The following is a 16,756-nucleotide window of genomic DNA, read 5'->3' as shown; positions in this document are numbered from 1 at the left end:
AAGCACAGCTTTGGCAGAACTCCCCCTAAAATGCCAATAGCTGTGCCTGAGAGAGGATTACTGCACTTGGCCCAGGCTTCCTATGCTAGCAAAGAAAATCCCTCTTCCTTTGACAGAATATGGTGATTTCATAGAGTAAATCTGAATGCAGAGCATATGGTTTGCACCTTATTAATCAGTGGAGAAAAAGCACCTGTCATCTGAGGTTCGTTTCACAGTATGGGGGCTGACAAATAATAAATAATAATAATGTGTTCATGCTGAGGGCTCTAATCCCACCATTTATTCTTCACTAGCAGACACCTTCTTCCTTTCACTTTTCTGCTAGTGCATTTTTATTTGAAAAACAACAGGGAAGCTACTTGAGATGCTTTTAAAGTTCTTTTTCCTCTTATCTTGCATGTGTTTGAAATATAATATACATTCTGTATTTTTTCCAAGCTGCATATTTGTTGACTGCTAAGTGGAGTTGCAATCTTTTAATATCAGTGTAGAAAAAAGAAATAGGTTTAATCGGTTTAGAATTTGATGCTGTGGCATCTGACTCTATTTTCTAGTTGCAAATACCAGTAAGTTGGTATCTGAGACTAAAGAGTTGGGACCATTTGTCAGGAATTCCTCTTGGGTCCTTAAGAAAACACAGGCATGTTTTATCAGAAGAGAAATTAATTACTTCTGTAAACATGAGTCAAACTGTTCAATATCTTAGGCAGCTTTCTCTTTCCCAGGTTAAATAGGAGATGGTTGCTGGAGTAGTCAAAGCTGACTTTTTAACTGGTAAATGTGAACTGTGACATCACAGCAAATCTCCTTAAAAGCTCTGCAGAGCCAAATGTTTTGCCTGAGACTGAATTTGGCTGGTCAAGTGATACCACAATGTTGATTTTCATTATGTCAGAGAGAGTTTTGCTATCTAAGAAGCAATATTTCCTAAAAGAGATTTTTAAAAAAAACCCAATCCTCATGTCTCCTCAATGGCCTGAAAGTTTTAGTGGATTTGAATTTGGTCGTTTTTATCCAAAGGCAAACAAAATTATGCATTTTATAATTTGGACTATATTAAACCACAATACCACTGCAGAATGAACTTGTGAAATGCTGCAGCAGGTGAGGGTTCTGATGGGCTGCCAGTAACAATTGCCCTCTTGCTGGCTGGCCTAAACAAATCCTGGGACAGAGAATTTGGGTGTATCACAGGAGAGTGAAAGGGAATAGAAGGCCTCTAAAATAAATTCCTGAAGTGACTAAAACTGTAAGCAGTCCTTCCATGAGGAGATCTCTGGAATAAAAAGAGCCATCTGGAGCCTTTCTTGTCCTGGTCTTGGAAGCTGTTGCCCATGTGGGTGCTCTTGAGCTTGCACAAGGTTGCTGTCTGTGTTCAAGGCACACCCATCGAGATGGTTGCTGTAGTCCAGCATTGCACAGACCAGAAGAGCCATTGCAGTGAACAGAAAAAGAGTGAGTTAAATTAGAGACCTAATGGGAGACTAGATTCGGATCTACTCATGGAATATCAAAGCTTTACAAAAATCCAAAACCCAACAGGATGCTTTTAAAATTCACTAGATTGCCTGATAATATCTGGTACCAGCAAAACCTTAGATTTTGATGAGAAAGTGAATCTCTTCTTAACAAGTGATCCCCACTGACAGATATTCAAAAGTGCCCCTTTCCTCCATTAATAGAAAGTCTCAGAGTATAAAGGTCCTTCCTTCTGTGAGTGGGTTGTGCCCAGAAAGCCCCAAAGAAATGAGCTCCTTCCTTGGGCTGATGCAGGACAGCTGAACAATGAGGGCCTTGTTCCCAAGGCAGGCTCATCGGTGTGGTTTTAAATCTGGAGTTGGGGGAAAAGTTCAAACTTCCAGAAAGTTCCCTGGTAACTGACAGATGGAAACTTTCATTGTTTTTGGATGGGGTCTGGAACCAGTGGAAATGTGGAGCTGCTTGGGGAATGTGGATGGCACTCCAGCATTCACAGCATTTTGATTCCACAAGGCACAGTCAGCTGCCTAAACAGCTTGAAGTTCGATTTTAATGGTAATATGAATTTTAAATTGTAATGTGAATAGAAAAATGTAATATGAAGTCATCTTCCTGTATAGAGATCTACAGGAAAAGTCTTAAATGAACTGCCAAATGTTGAGCTTCAGCTGAGAAGCTTGAGGGTCACAGCCTTTTCCATGAGATACACACAAAACCCTCGTTGCTGGTAGTCCAGGATGGATGAAGGACATGAAGACATAAGGGTACCCCTGGTATTCTTAATCACAGATCATCTTAGCCTGAAATTTCTTGCTGTATTAAAGTGTTTCCTATTGGTGTGAGAGAGGTGAACAGGTTCCTTTGACTGAATTTTGCATTGGCATTGCAGAGTGATTAGGCTGTCTGGCTGTCTGCAGGCCTATGCTAGCACTGGGAATAAGCAGGTCATGGGAAGATGACACCCAGGACTGGCTTGTGTGGTCAGTGCTGGATTTGCAGTAGTTACGGCAGTGGAAGACTCCTCTATGTTGGATGATCTTATGGATAAGTAAATATGGCAAAGCCACCTCGATGCAAATCAGGTAATGGGACATGGGCTTCAGTCTTCTAGGGCTTAAGCTTGTGGTCTTTGACCAAGTTGACTTATCCATGGAGAATTTAGCCAAAAAAGCTAACAGGATGCTGGCCCTTCACATGGAACAAACCCACTGGAGGTGTTTGTTTAAGTGTGAATCTACCCTTTTTTAAATGAAAGCCTGTTTTGTACATCATACTTCCTTTGCAACGATCCAGTATGGACATACTTTTTTTTCAAAAGACTGTTTGCACTTTATGAATGTATTCTGTGAACCTTCAGGTACAGGCTGGAAAAACAAATCAGTGCCTCTGTAGCAGTATGAGTATTGACGTAGAATCACTCAGGAAAAATAAAATGGGATGCTGGGATGATTGGTCATTTAATCAAATCAAGGTTCCTGCTGTCTTGCAATCACTTCCATGAGGGAGATGTGACTGGAGCAACGTGACTGTATTTCTGTTTGAATCCTCTCCACTTACTGGCAAAGATTTCCTGTTGTGCTTGTGACTCAGGGTGTCAAAAAATCGCCTGTCCTTTGCTATAGTTTTCCATCCAGAATTTTCTGTGGGGCCATGTCTGCAAGTCTGTCTGCTGTTTCATCATGTTGGCCCATTAGCTTTTTGTGACTGTTTTACCAGCATTGTGGTGTTCTGCAGATGCTATCAGAAATGGCACTTACCTGTCCACAGTACTTTAAAAGAAATCAGACCCGTGGTTATTTTCATCTGAGTAGTTTCTAGGGAGACCACAGGATTGTGCTAGCTAGCACAAATTAACAAAATTAACAAAATAGATACTTCCAGAATGTGCGTTTGCTCTATGCAAAATATGTGAAGAGAATCACAAGAGTTTCACAGTGTCATTTGTCAGATGCCACTTGAAAATTTGTTTAAAAAAAAAATCCTGAGGGGAGTTAAGAGGAAGATGTGAGAAAAGAAGGAGGAAGATGTGTTCTGGGCTAGACATTCCCACCTTTCTCCAGAGAAGCTGCAGGTATCAAGCAGATTACAGAGGAGTCAAGACGAAATGCAAATCTCTACTTCTTGGTTAAGTCTTTAAAGAAGCTCTGCCGCTATAGGAGTGTGTTCAAATCAATCTGTAGCTTATTAGGTTAACTCAGAGGGCCCTGGTGACTGTGTGCACTGACCTGGCCTGGGGAGGAGAGCAGAGGGACAGAGCTGGCAGCAGACACTCTTTCTGTGCCACATGGGCAATGCAATGTGCAGCTCTAAGCATGAGAAGCACAGCACAGAAATTAAGATGGTTGCAGTCTCAATCACATAACTTCAGTGATGCCAAAAATGTACTTAAAAGTGGTCTGTGCTCTTGAGCTCAACTCAGTGACTGATTTCTTTTTTCTTCCTCTGCTTTTTCAGATGGGTATGCATTTTCTCAAGAAGAACACGGTGTTGTTTCCCAGTCGCAAGTTGTTCGATCCTACGATACAACCAAAAGGAGAACAGAAATAGAATAAATTATTCTTTACTTGATGGGTGGTGGGAATAATGGGGTTTGGATCAATGCATCCGCTGTTAACACATTCTTGACTAGGTTTGGCAGCAGCAGCCAAAACACCAGAGAACTCATTTCTGTGGCCTTAGCCAACAAGTTTCTGTATTCTCCCTGCAAACCTTGAGTGCATATTGTGGGGGGAAATCATTGTTTGACTTCAGTCACAAAGCTCTGCCTAAAGTTTTGTTTATGTTGTTATGAAGCATTTGACTGTGCTACGTGAGGTGTGAAATTAAAAACAATGTTTTACCACTATTTAAAATGTAAGGTTGTTCTGGGGGAAAAGTAGAAAATTTATGTTCCATGAGAAATCAGCCTTTGCTTAATTGGAACGGGGTGCTGAGCTTTCCTTTTTTTTACACACAGACCAAGTGCACATGACTGCATGCAGGCTTTACTCCTTCTTGTATTCACTGTTTACTAATTTGGCTGAAATTTTCAACAGACTATTTGACATAACATTTTTGTTTGCAACACAGTTTGTAGCTAAAAATGCTTATTTGCCTTCTTATGACAGAATAACACAAGATAGCAATCAATTACTGAGAATATTTCTTGCCCTCTTACAGGATTTATTAGGGTTCTATCTTAGCTTTCTAAAACCCAACTAATAGCTTACTCACACAGCCAGGATGTGGAAGTCAGAGCTTGGCAGGGCAGCTGTCTTGAGTGCATGGCATTGTACACAAAGATGAACTCAACTAGGTGCCTCCTCATAATGCTTCATGATGTATTTGGATGTGCACTTCAAATGTAGCCTGGGACTTCCCTCCATGATCCCATTCCCAGCTTAATAGTAGAACAAAACAGTGAGAATTTTAATTTAAAGGTACCATCTTGTCACATATGATGTGCATCTGCACAGGGGGCTGATAGTGTAACCCTCCCCTGGCCAGGTAAGAGGGGTTTGCAGAGGAGGGCAGGAAGGGATTACACACGTGAGTGAATACACATGGACACACACAGAGCTGGCCATTGTGAAGAGAAGACCTGCTGTTTGTTTGTTCAGCCAAACCAGTCCCTCTTCTAGATCTGATCCATCAACAGGCTTCCCAAAACAGACCCATGAGCCCTCGAAGGAATGCTAGCTCCATGTCCTTGCTGTGCCACTGGGACAGGCATGCTGCTGCATAGATTGGAATTTTGAAGAAAAAAAAAAAAAAGGCAAAAACTGGGGCATAAGTTAAAGCTGAAAGAGCTCTTAGAAAGCTTATGCTGTCCTCCAGACAAGTTCTATTAATTTTAGTCGCCAAGCCGCGTTTCTGAACAGTACAAAGTAAATACTGCTGTGTTTAAGCCAGGCTTCGTGGTTAATGTATATACTACATCTGTGTATTTTAAAAGTTGGCGTTGTTTTTTGCTCTATTGACCATCATCCAGAACTTTTTATTGATTTAAATATATCCGAAAGCAATTTGAATATGAATGTTTATGTTTAGCAAAGGAAAGGAAAGCTCCAGCCTGGCCTACTCGTTTAATCTTCCTTAACGGTTGCCAGTAAATGCCAGCACTCAAGTGCTGTAATTCAATTTCCAGTGCCACCTCAGAGGTTCAGAGTCCCCTTCTAGTTTAGAAAAGGCAAATTATGCTCCTGCAGCACCAGTCAGGATTGGTCTTGGATTAGGTTGATGGCACAGAGGGAAAAGTCATCACCTTCTTTCTGGAGTGCTAATGAGACAATTATGCAATAAGGAAAACGTGCAAATAATTTTGCCATAGGCATGAATGTCAAGGGGCCAAGTGTGGATGTATGTATTTTCTGGGAGAGGAATTTTGTTTAAAGGCACAAATAGTAGTGCAGAGAATAAATAAAGGAGGAGTAAACCTGATCCCAGGAGTTTTTAAATCTTAATGCTGATATAACCTGTTAAACACTTCCTTTTATTTAGAAACCAAATCTGTTTAGGAAATGTGTGGTGTAAGCCTCTCCTCAGAACCGCTAATTGTTTCTTCCTTTTGTAAAAACACAAGGAAAATTAACTTCCCACTAAGGCAAAATGAGATCAGCTTAGTCTTTGTACTCTAAGCTACACACCAAACACTGGCATGTAAACAATTTGGAGGCTTTTCATGAGGCTGCAGAAAAAAAAACTTTTAAAAGCCTTTGGATAATGAAGACTGGCAAGTAAACGTGTTAAGCAGAGAATAGAAGGGATCCTGGAGTTTTTTTCTGTTCTTAACTTAGAGCAACAAAATTTTACAGAGCATAATGAAAGATGCTGGGGAGGAGCAGCTGCCATCTGATGTGATTTATTTTATTAGTGCAGACTATGGGCTGTATCATTGTGACCTCCCTGTAAATTGAGGTCAGTGTGTGTCACAAACAAAAACCCTTCCTAAAGTGAATGGTGGCTTAGACTGGGGTACGTGTGTTGGTTGTCAGCTCAATGGGAATTGCACATGGGATTTGTCACAGGGCTATACAGTATATGACACTGGGGCTAGTGGGTCAGACTTTATCATCACTGTATGGCCTTAATCTCTAGCTGAGTTAATTCTGTAGAACCCACCCAGGTCAAGACCTGGCATTCTTCTTGTTCTTTGGAGTCATTACAGGAATTAATGTATTGTAATGTGCCGTAGACTGGGTGTTGGAGTTGCTTGTCTTGATGAGCAATGATGAGGTGTATTCGGGTGCTGTGTTAGCAGAAGGAGAATGACAGCTGCTCTACATCAACAGAATTCCTTGTTCATTAGGGCAAATGCACGGAGCAGTAACAGCAGCCTTTGAAAGTGCTGTGTGAAAATGTTATCAACTAGACAGGGTATCGGAGCAGAAGGAATGGGGGATTTCTGCGTGACTGTCCAGACTTAACTGCTGAGGGTTGATCAGAAAAGGGCCTCCTGAGCAGCTCTCTGCACTGACCAAAGGGAGATGGGTTTGGATATTCAGATAGAAGCAGTGATTTTCCTGAATTAGATTTGGCTCTGGTTGCTGCTTTTTATAACACCATAATCGCAGCTTGCATAGAAGCTGCTGCTCCTTTAATGATTGCCTAGTAGCAATTTAAAGCTGGCGAGTGGGAGCCTGAGCTGCTCTGAGCACTGCTGAGAAGTCTGTTGACATTTTCTTTTCCTTGACAGGGCTTCAGGTCTTGCTGTAGGGAGCTAGAATGGGAAGTCAGTAATAACTTGTCAGGGAGAAATGGCAAATAACCAATAAAAGTATCTAGGTCAAACTAAGCTGCTAATATAGCTAAAAATGTGTGTAGAGTTAACATGAACTATATGGGCTGTAAATTAAGATAACAGTCAAGCCTCACTAATCTGCAGTTCACTAGACTACACACCCCTTAGTGCATGCCAAAACTTTGCAGTCTCTTCCCCTGCCTCAGCCAGCAGCTCATAGTAGATGCTGCAGGGAAGTCTTCTGTTACCAAGATTGCATTATTTTTTACAGCATGTACTGGAGTGTGTTTACTGGGAGACAGTCATAATAATAAAGACATAAATAAAGCAGAGAAAGCTTTATTTATGTGAATATGTGAAATGTGGGGACATGGTCAGTGGCCACACAGGATGCCCTATATGGACTACCCAAGAGCCCGAGAGGTGCACAGTCCTTACACTGTCCCTGTCCTGCAGGCTTAGTTTGCCCTTTTGGGCTAACTCACTAAATCTTCTCTTTTCACATTACCTCCAGTCATCAGTGAAGACTAGTGAGTGATACTCTATTTATATTCTCCCTTGGTTTTATAAATAATGACTTAATTTAATCTTTAAATGCTCTGAGGAGTGTACCTCTCACAGCTGAGGTTTGAAGCAGAGCAGACATTGAGTGGGTGCTTGGCCCTGAGAAGCACCTTGGGTTTGTCAGATTTCTCATTAGTGTTAAGCACTGAGGGTATTTTACCTTAGTTTTGAATCATCCCACGGTATCAATGCCTTAAACTTTAATCAGGTTGCAGGAGAGCTCTTTGTGTCCTGTTGAGTCTAACAAGAAATGGTGATGGTGTGAAATACCTGAGGGGTTGGAGAGAAGAATTTGGCTGTGTCTGTGCTATACCTGGTGTATCTGGGTAGCAGTCTGCTTGTAAAATATGCACTGACCATGCATGTTCCTCAGCCTCCAGACAGTTGGACCCCTTCTGTCCTGTCAGGAAGGATTCTTGTATTCACCTCTTCCCAGTATCCTATAGACACCCAAGAGAGGCTTCACTACCTTTCAGCATCTGTGAGCAGAGCTGTGTGTCCAGAGAAGGCTACAGGATAGGTCAGTACAATAGGTGACAACAAAATAAATCCATATGAGTACCTTTGCCATATGTAGCAGTAAGATTAATGGAGGCTTTGAGCTATGCTGGCAAATGAAAAGCAGAAAGTGCCCTGCACTGCTTGGCCACACAAGTGATTCCCAAAGGTGATTGCTTCTCAATGACCTGCAGGAAACCTAGACAGCCTGACTGAGTTTATCTGGCCAGGAATGTGCTTTTGGATGGGCTGTCTGGAGAGGTGATGGGACTGGGAAACGAAATAGACCACTGCTGCTCTTAGAGGTTAGTGAGGGGAGGGATTCCTCAGGCATCCATGAAGAGCTGTGATAAAGCCGATTTCTTTGGTTCCTTTCTGTGGCTTTGGGAAGGGAGCAGAGCTAAGCTGAGAATTTGTGAAGCACTGTCACCTCCTGAAGCTGAGTTTCTCTGGTACCAAGCAGAGTCCTAGGCTTGGAATGAAGTGTCCCCTGTTCAGCATACTTTGGCACTAGCAGGTTGTTTCCTGCGTTATGAAGATTGCTAAAGTTTACTGGATCCTCTTTGCCTCGTGGACTCACCAGAACTGAGCACTGGAATTACTTCAGTCCTGACTGACAGTCTGTCGTGGAGAGTTCGTGGGACCTCTGCTTAGATGTTGCTCCTGGACACGTTCCTGTCCCTCAGATCAGTGCAAGGGGCTTGTTCATCTGGGGGCCTGGATCTCTTTGTGATAGTGCATGAAGCCCAGGGGGTGTTTTGTGATTTGGATTCATGGCCTGCTCATTCGTGGTGTGCACAGAAGGTAAGGTGGCTGAGTACTGGTGTTTATCCAAAGCCTTCCCTTATGTATGAAGAAGGTGAGATAAGTTCTCCTGAAGTCTGCCACAAGAGGCCCGTTCTCCTTCAGCATCTTTGTAGCTACTAAAGAGAAGCAGAAGTTGGTAAATGACAAATTCTGTGTGGGCAATCCCAGCTCTGGGCAGTCACTCAGAAGTCTAACGATGAGGAAAAGTGTTAATGTATTGCCAGACTGTCACTATGCATAGCTGGAAGGTCAGCACCCTTGAAATTATGGAGCAATGAAGCCAAGGGAAAAAGCCAACATTAACAGAAAGACATGATTGTTTTAAATTCTAACTACCTTACTGGGTGGTTTTCCTGCGAAGATGTTCCAGATGTTGTCTTGGCATAAATTAATCAATTTCAAAACATCTGCAGGGTTTCTTAGAAAACATGAAGTTCACCAGACAGCGAATATGCTCTCCTCTGCCCTCTGCTTGATATGTTGATTCAGAAAGGGAATGTTGCTCAATTTTTTTGTTTTGTTTTGTTTTGGGTTTTTTTTTTTTTTTTTTTTGTTGGTTTTTTTTTTTTTTTTTAAAGAGCTCCAGTTATAAAGCAGTGAGGCAGCCAGGTCCTCTGGGACTGTGTACATGTGTATGCTGGAAGAGTTGTCTGACTTGAAAACCTCCCCCGTCCGTCCTCCTGCCCCCAAAATGGAACCCATTGCACTGGGAGGTCAAATATTCAGTGTCTTGAGTGACAGGATCTTTAACAGCATCTTTTTCATCAGTGAGCCAAGTCATGTGCCCACTTGTCTGTCATATCTGTACTCGAATTGCTTAAATATTGTTTCAGATGGGGACGTTTTAATCTGGATATGCAGAGAGGAGTGATGCTGTGGGGGGATGTTTAATTGGCTCCCAGCAGAGCAGCAGTGGTGTGTGGGTTTTTTCCTCTAGAAGTGTTACCATTTTCAGGTCCTATTAATGTCCTCTGGTAGTTTAAATACAGCATTGCATTACAGTGGAGTTTGTTTCCCTCCCAGATGAATACAAATGAAGGTCATTTACTTGTATTTTTAGAAGGTTCAGAAAACTTAGACAATTTGTAGCTTTGAACAGCATTGTTGACTGTTGTATGTCTGCACAAAAATATTTCCAATAAACCTTTTATTAAAGCAATCCAGCGGACCGAGGCTTGTTTGTTTTATCCCCCCACAAGCTTTGCAGCAAGAGTTCAGTGTTAAATACATCTGAGATTTAGCCTGCAAAGCTGTTGAATGGATTATTTTTATTTTTTCACGGCCTTTTGGGTGTGTTTTAAGGGCCTGCTCGTTAGAGCAAGGGTTGAGTTCCTTTAATAGGTCTCAAATCAGATCTCAAATGCAAGGCTAGTATAGCAAAATAAGAATGGTACTGATGAGCTGACAGCAGGTACTGGTATTTGAATGGTGTCTTCAGGGGGAAAACTATATTTTTATATAAACTAGATGGAGAGAGATTCTTCTACAGCTTGATCTCACCAAGGCTTCACCAAAATAAAGCTTGTAAGTGTTTTGTCCCAATTAAGTCACGTAGACACAGCAGGAGAAAATTAAGCCCTAAAAACCCTCCCTTGCCTCCTTACTTGCAGCTAAATTTGCAACAGGCTTTTTTAGCACTGGGTCTTCAGGCTTTTGGGTCTGAGGGGGAGCATGGTCTGACAGTGCAGTGAGATGTGAGGTGAGGCAAGACCATGGCAAGATGTTTTCCTCCAGGGACAGGGACAGGCTCTCCTGCCTTCTGCCTGCTCAGGAATATCACATCTCTCTGCTGATGGTGCTCGGCTGACGCTGCCGAGCTCACTCGTGTTGCCAGACTTGGAGAAGTGACTCTGGAGCTCCCTGGCCTCCAGCAAGAGTGGCAGCAGGAAGCACCACACGAAGGCTCTCGTGTCCCCACCTGCACTGCATCCATACACACCAGGGGACACTTGGCACCGACCCAACAATGGGACTCAGGTTATGGCTGAAGTTAAATTTGCAGAATTGCTTGGCCTTACTTGATATTTGGTGACCATGGGGAACATGCACTGTCAGATCCCTATAGAAAATGAAAGGGTATGAGCTTTAACAAAGAGATCCGTTTGTCCAAATATTAATAGATGCTGGAATTAAATAGATTTTATCAGGAATAAAATGCATATTTACATAATAGTTTTGCTAAAATTTTTCCCCCCTTAGAGTGTTATAACTTGAGGAATAGAATTTTTCCTAATAGATTGCCGAACCACTTTTAAAAGCGTAGAGGGACTTTTTACAACAAATTATTTCTGTATTTTTTTTTAAATTCTGAAACAGAAAGAAGGTGTAAGCCAAATCTCCCCTCTTCCCTTAGCAAGTCATTGTTTGAGCACATTTCAGAACATTTTTATCCCAAAAGCCATACCAGTATCTGCTTTTCCTTTGCAGGGAAATAAAAATAGGGTGATGAACTTGTGTATCCCTGTTTTGCTGCAGTAAATGTCTGCTCCTTCCCTGGGCCTCCATAGTTGCAGCCCAGCTTGCAAGGCTGTGATGTTTGTGAAAGCTTCTCACACATCTGGGCAATCAATTATGCCAAAGTAAAATTGATGATAAACTTAAATAAACCTTATTCAGTTGGTGGTGGGAGAACTGGATGCTCAGCCAACTGCTCCCTGCACTGTCGTCTCTTGTACAGCACACTAAAAGGGAAATGATTCTCAGAATTGTTAAACATAATGGATTGCTGCTTAAACCCCTTATTAGATATATTAGTTGACTAATCACCTCAGAGACTTTCCCTCTACCAGTCTGACAGGCAAGGCTGTGAGAGAGCCTAGTGCTCGGTCCCAGAGCCAAATTTGCAGGAGCAGCTGCTAAGTCTGTTGACGGCAGCCTTCGGTGCCTCATACCAGAACAAAGAAGAAGCAAAGTCCCTAAACCTGTAGATTAATGCCCAAGTCTGAAGCTGGAGCATTAAAAAATAAAAGTGTAACTGAGAAAGGTCCTGCTGAGGAATGTTAAGCAAGAAGATTTCAGAAGCATAATCCCTTTTAGTGAGTGCTGCTGTGGCAGTACCCAGTCACCAGCCCTCCCTCCAGCACAGCCCCGTGCCTCTGAGTTCCCTCAGCAAGCCCTCCAAAACCTGGAAGGAGCAGTAAGTTTCCTGCTCAGCAGAAATATGGGACTGAAGAGAAGTGAGGCTTTAAAAATCCCCGAAAGACACTGCTGGTTTTTGCTGTCCACGCTGAGCAAGGAGCAGATGGAGAGTGGGCTGTGTCCCAGGCAAGGGAATGGTGAACAATGCTGGTGAGACCTTGCTGCAGTGGCCATGCCCAGCCAGGACATTCACCATGAGAAGCTTGATGGGAGGGAGCTCATGTTGCATTTTTCCTGCCATGACTTTCTAAGGACAGTGGGATGAAGAAGTGGTTGTGGTTCCCCTCTGTATTTCCCTTGGTGTTTGTGACACTCCTGTGTGGGTGTCATGTCAGAGTGGTGGGGGCACTGACCTTCCTGGGTCACACAAAGCAGCCCTCAAGTGAAGAAGGTGCAACCTTTCAGGGCAAGGTTAAATCCTGCAGTGGTGACTCTGGGAGCCTCAGCTCTCACAGCCACCTTGTCTGATGGCTCAGCTGGCACTGACCTACAGCCTCATCAAAAATGTCCAGCACAGCTGTCACAGTAAACCAAGACTGCTTTGTTGGTCCTGTGGAGCTGCTGGTACTTGCTGGTATCCAGTACAGGCAGCAGGAGCACCCCCCAGTCCCTCAGGAGAAAAGGACTGGAAGAAAGGAACTGTGGGCTGGGTTTGTGTATTGTGCTGATTTTGTAGCTGTGCTGATCCATCTCACTCCTTCCTTTTTCCACACTGTGGCAGGAACTGCCTGTAAGCTCCCTAATACGTGCCCTAGTCCATAGAAAACCACAGAGTGATCCTAGTGCCAGCTCGTTTGGATGTGCCAGGTGTCAGAGCTTGAGCTGCCTACCCCTCTCATACCTGCTAACTAAATCCTGTGGAATGACTGTACATATTTGTCCATCCACAGTGAGGGTGGCACTTCAGTTTTTAAACTGAGAGCCTGGTTCTGGCTGCACAGTAGATCTACAGCAGTTGCTTTTGGTTTGCAGCAATGTAAATTGAGAATCATTTTTACCCCATACTGAGATATTTACAGTCATGCATAGACTGATTGTGTGAAGTCAATAGGATTCTGTCTCTCTCAAAAGCAAATATTGAGGGAATTAGCAGCTGCATAAGCCAATATTTACCATTGGGGTACTGAATCATAGCAGAGACTTCACAACACACTGACATCCTCATATCTTGTCCAGCATCTGCAGCACCAGTGAGCTCTGGGAAGTTTGTGGCCCAGGCAGCAGCATCAAACACTCTGCCCGATTGTCCCCATCAGCTTTCAAAGTTCTTCCTAAATCTGATGGAAGGAAACCTAGCTACCCCATCCCTGGAATTGTTCAAGGCCAGACTGGATGGGACACTGGGCAACCTGGTCTAGTGGGAGGTGTCCCTCCTGCAGGGAATTAGAACTAGACTATCTTTAAGGTCCCCTCCAATCTAGCCAATTTTTAATGATCCTGTGAAGTTGCTCAGTATCTTGGAAGGAAGATAGAGAAGTATTTTTACTTTATTGCTGCATTATTACTGTTTTCTGACATGATGCTCACTTGCCGTGGTTTAATAAATAGCATTGATGGGATCCAAAGTAGTGCCTTCCTGCTTTATTGTTTTCAAATTAACCTAGAGAGGCAAACTAGTGTGGGCCATGGTTCAGCATTAAACATGAGGAAGGCTTGATGGAAAGCAATTTATCTGCTGAATTAAACGTTCTTCAGCTTGCTATATCACTTTTTGCCTTGATTCTGCTGCAGGTTTTCTGAAGGACTGATAATAGCCAGTAAGGGACTATTTACTTGAAAGTAAAGGATTATCACATTTAGGAGAAAGATGCTATTGCTATTCTTTCTTGAATGTTTGAAATCTCTTTTTGCTGTTATAAAGCCTAAACGGTGACTCTGCAATAGCCTGTGACAAGATTTCAAGGTTTCAGGTGAGTTTTCTTTTATATTTCCTGATGTGTTATGGACAATGCAAAGCCACATGTGTCCTTGGGGAGCTGGATGTGCCCACTGGGCCTTGCCCAGTGCAGGAAATGACTGCTTTGAGTTGTTACCTGCATGGCTCCATCTCATCAGAATTAGCCACCAAAATTGATTAATATTAACAATAAAGTCAACTCACTTTTTTTTGGGCAAAAACAGCAGCCAGTACAATGCTGGAGGCACTTCTCAGCAATCTGAGAGCTGTGACTCATGTTACACTCCACAGAGGTTTGTCTCCCCTCTTCTAATGAAAATCAGCGAGTAAGAGGATACTCAGCCTCTTGCACACCTAGCAACTTTTCAGCCATGCCTAGTGGAATGTTTGCTGCCTTGCTCTCAGTATTTGGATGATGTCACCTTTGATGTTAAGTGGGAAGGTGTTTTCCAAATGAAGCTGTGCCTCTACTCATGAACCAGATGCCCCAGATGTTCCATCCAGCATAGCTGCCCCCACGAGAGATCTGGTTCAACAGGGACAAGCAGGAGATGGAAATGACACGAGGGCCAGGGAAAACATTGTAAACAACCCAGCGTGGAGAAGCTGGAGAAGGTGGGAGGAGCAGGGTCATAAGCCAAGTGAAAAAGGCCTAGGATCAGGTCAGTGAGCTGAGATTTCCAGGTACAAAGGACAAATTAAGCCAAGCAATTAGGACAGCATTTCTGTGGGCAAATCACAAAACCAGTAAGTGTTGGCACAGGAAGGGGGAATCTCTGCAGGAGGGGGAGAAAATCCATCCCTGTGCCAGGGCTGTAGTGGCTTCCCAGGGATGGGGGCAAGGAAGCAGTGTCTGGGACTGGGTGTCCTCCAGGAAATGGGGGCACTGGCACACCCAAGGGTGCTGAGACAAGGCATCACCTGTGCCAGCCTCACCTCCAGGGCTTGCTGCAGACAGGCCAGCACTGTATAGTGTTTGGTGCAGAGCAGCCACACCACAGTGTTGGCTCACCTGAGGCCTTCTCACAGGAGCCCACACTGGTATTTTGTGGCACATGGCCCAGCACGGTGGACATATCCTCATTGCTGAGGCACAGGAGGCTGTTACAGCACCAGTGACCACTGTTATCTGGCCATTCAACCTGCACAGAAATACTGTCACAAGGATTAAATGCTCTCTAATGGGACAGGGGACACTGTGAGCCTCCAGGGTGGCCAGGGTCTCATGAAACTGTCTCCACTCAGTGTAGATGGGGAAGAAGTGGGAAGGGGAGAAAGGATGGCACAGGTTTATGTGATTTGTTCAGTCCGTTTGCAAGTGATCCTAGGTAGGAAAATGTTGCAAGCCCCACTGAGGACAGAGAAATATTACAAAGAGACCTACTGAGAAGCAGGAAATATGAAGAGGAAACAATAAAATGAGATTCAGCTTGGAAAAACAGAAGGGAATACATGTGGGGAATAATATTTAGTAATAACTTCAGTGGGAGGAAAAGAGTGGAAAAGCAGAAAACCTGGAGGGAGAAGAACAGCTCCAGCAAGACCAAAAGTGAGCAGCAAATGAGATGTTTTGCAAGGGAGGTGCTGAGGTTAATGTGCTGCTCCCTGGCTTGCTCTCCTTGGGCGTCGTGGGCCACATGTGAGCACTGGCTCTGAATTGCACCAACCTCCACTGTCCCCTATTGACCGTGGCACCCAGGTAAAAATACAAGAAAAAGCTTTAACACAAATTGTTGGCCTCCCCTACTGTGCAGCACTCGTCACCTCAGCACATCTGCTCTGAGCCACGGCTGACCCCCTCCTTCCCTGCCAGCTTCCTGCTTCCAGCCATGCTACCTCACCTTCCCTGAACACCAGGAAGCTGTGGCATTTTGGAATGTGCTATGTAGGGCCTGACCAAGGTGATGTTTTTCCCAGACTGTTCTTTCCTACTTCTTTGAGTCATAAACATGCAGATCCAACAGTCACCCAATTTCTTTTCCGTGCCCTTTTGGCTCCTCCAGCCACCCACCTGCCCACTCATCACCAGCAGCAGGAGGGAGCAAACACCAGGAAAGCAGAGTGGTCTCATCCCAGACTGAGCTATGCTCCCTGTCACAATGGGGTTTTTGTTTTGGTCTCACTTATGAGGATGGAGTTTGCTCTAGCAAGAAGGGTCTCCATGCAGAGGACAGTGGGAACAGCACAGCCACTTACTGAGAGTTATACACTCAAAATGCTCAGCTGGTAACTGTGAATCCAACTGAAACCAAAATCCACAGAAAATGCTATTTGCTGCAGAGTATTTGGCATTCTTTGAAAAGAGGGAGCTTGATGAGTCCACAGGCTCTGGCCCATCCTGCTCCCACCACTGCTCCCCAGCCACCCAAGAGGTGAGGGATCCCCATCTCAGCTGATGCTCAGATGCCATCCCCCTGTGTCTCATCTTTCCAAACACATCTCCTCAGAACATGCCCCACTGGAGCATGCTGCTCAGCCATGTAAGTCATTGGGTTTACTGTTATTCTCTAAAAACACAGCAAAAAAGTTCAAACTTTTGGTTTTGCCAGTCTGGAGAGGTGGGCTGGTCAGATGTTCTTTTGTAGACATAGGAAAGCAAAAGCATTAAATGAAAAAATAAAAACCCTATGACAAAGCAAACAAAACCAAAG

The 16,756-nt window shown here is 43.8% G+C and overlaps 1 protein-coding gene across 2 annotated transcripts in view; it reads left to right on the top strand.

Annotated features, from left to right (window-relative positions):
• ATP8A2 (ATPase phospholipid transporting 8A2) overlaps positions 1-4,334 on the top strand; it is a 310,559-nt gene extending 306,225 nt beyond the window's left edge. For both annotated transcript variants that reach the window (XM_014879642.2, XM_088159506.1), the window contains exon 37: positions 3,937-4,334. In XM_014879642.2, the coding sequence (XP_014735128.2) occupies positions 3,937-4,034 (98 nt within the window). In that variant the 3' untranslated portion in view covers positions 4,035-4,334. The remainder of the gene's footprint in view (positions 1-3,936) is intronic.
• Positions 4,335-16,756: the final 12,422 nt, after the last annotated feature.

Source organism: Sturnus vulgaris, chromosome 2 (genome assembly GCF_052056855.1).
Source record: "Sturnus vulgaris isolate bStuVul1 chromosome 2, bStuVul1.hap1, whole genome shotgun sequence".
Taxonomy (NCBI): Eukaryota; Metazoa; Chordata; class Aves; order Passeriformes; family Sturnidae; genus Sturnus; species Sturnus vulgaris.
Note: the sequence above shows the minus strand (reverse complement) of the source record. Positions and strands in the feature narration are given on the sequence as shown.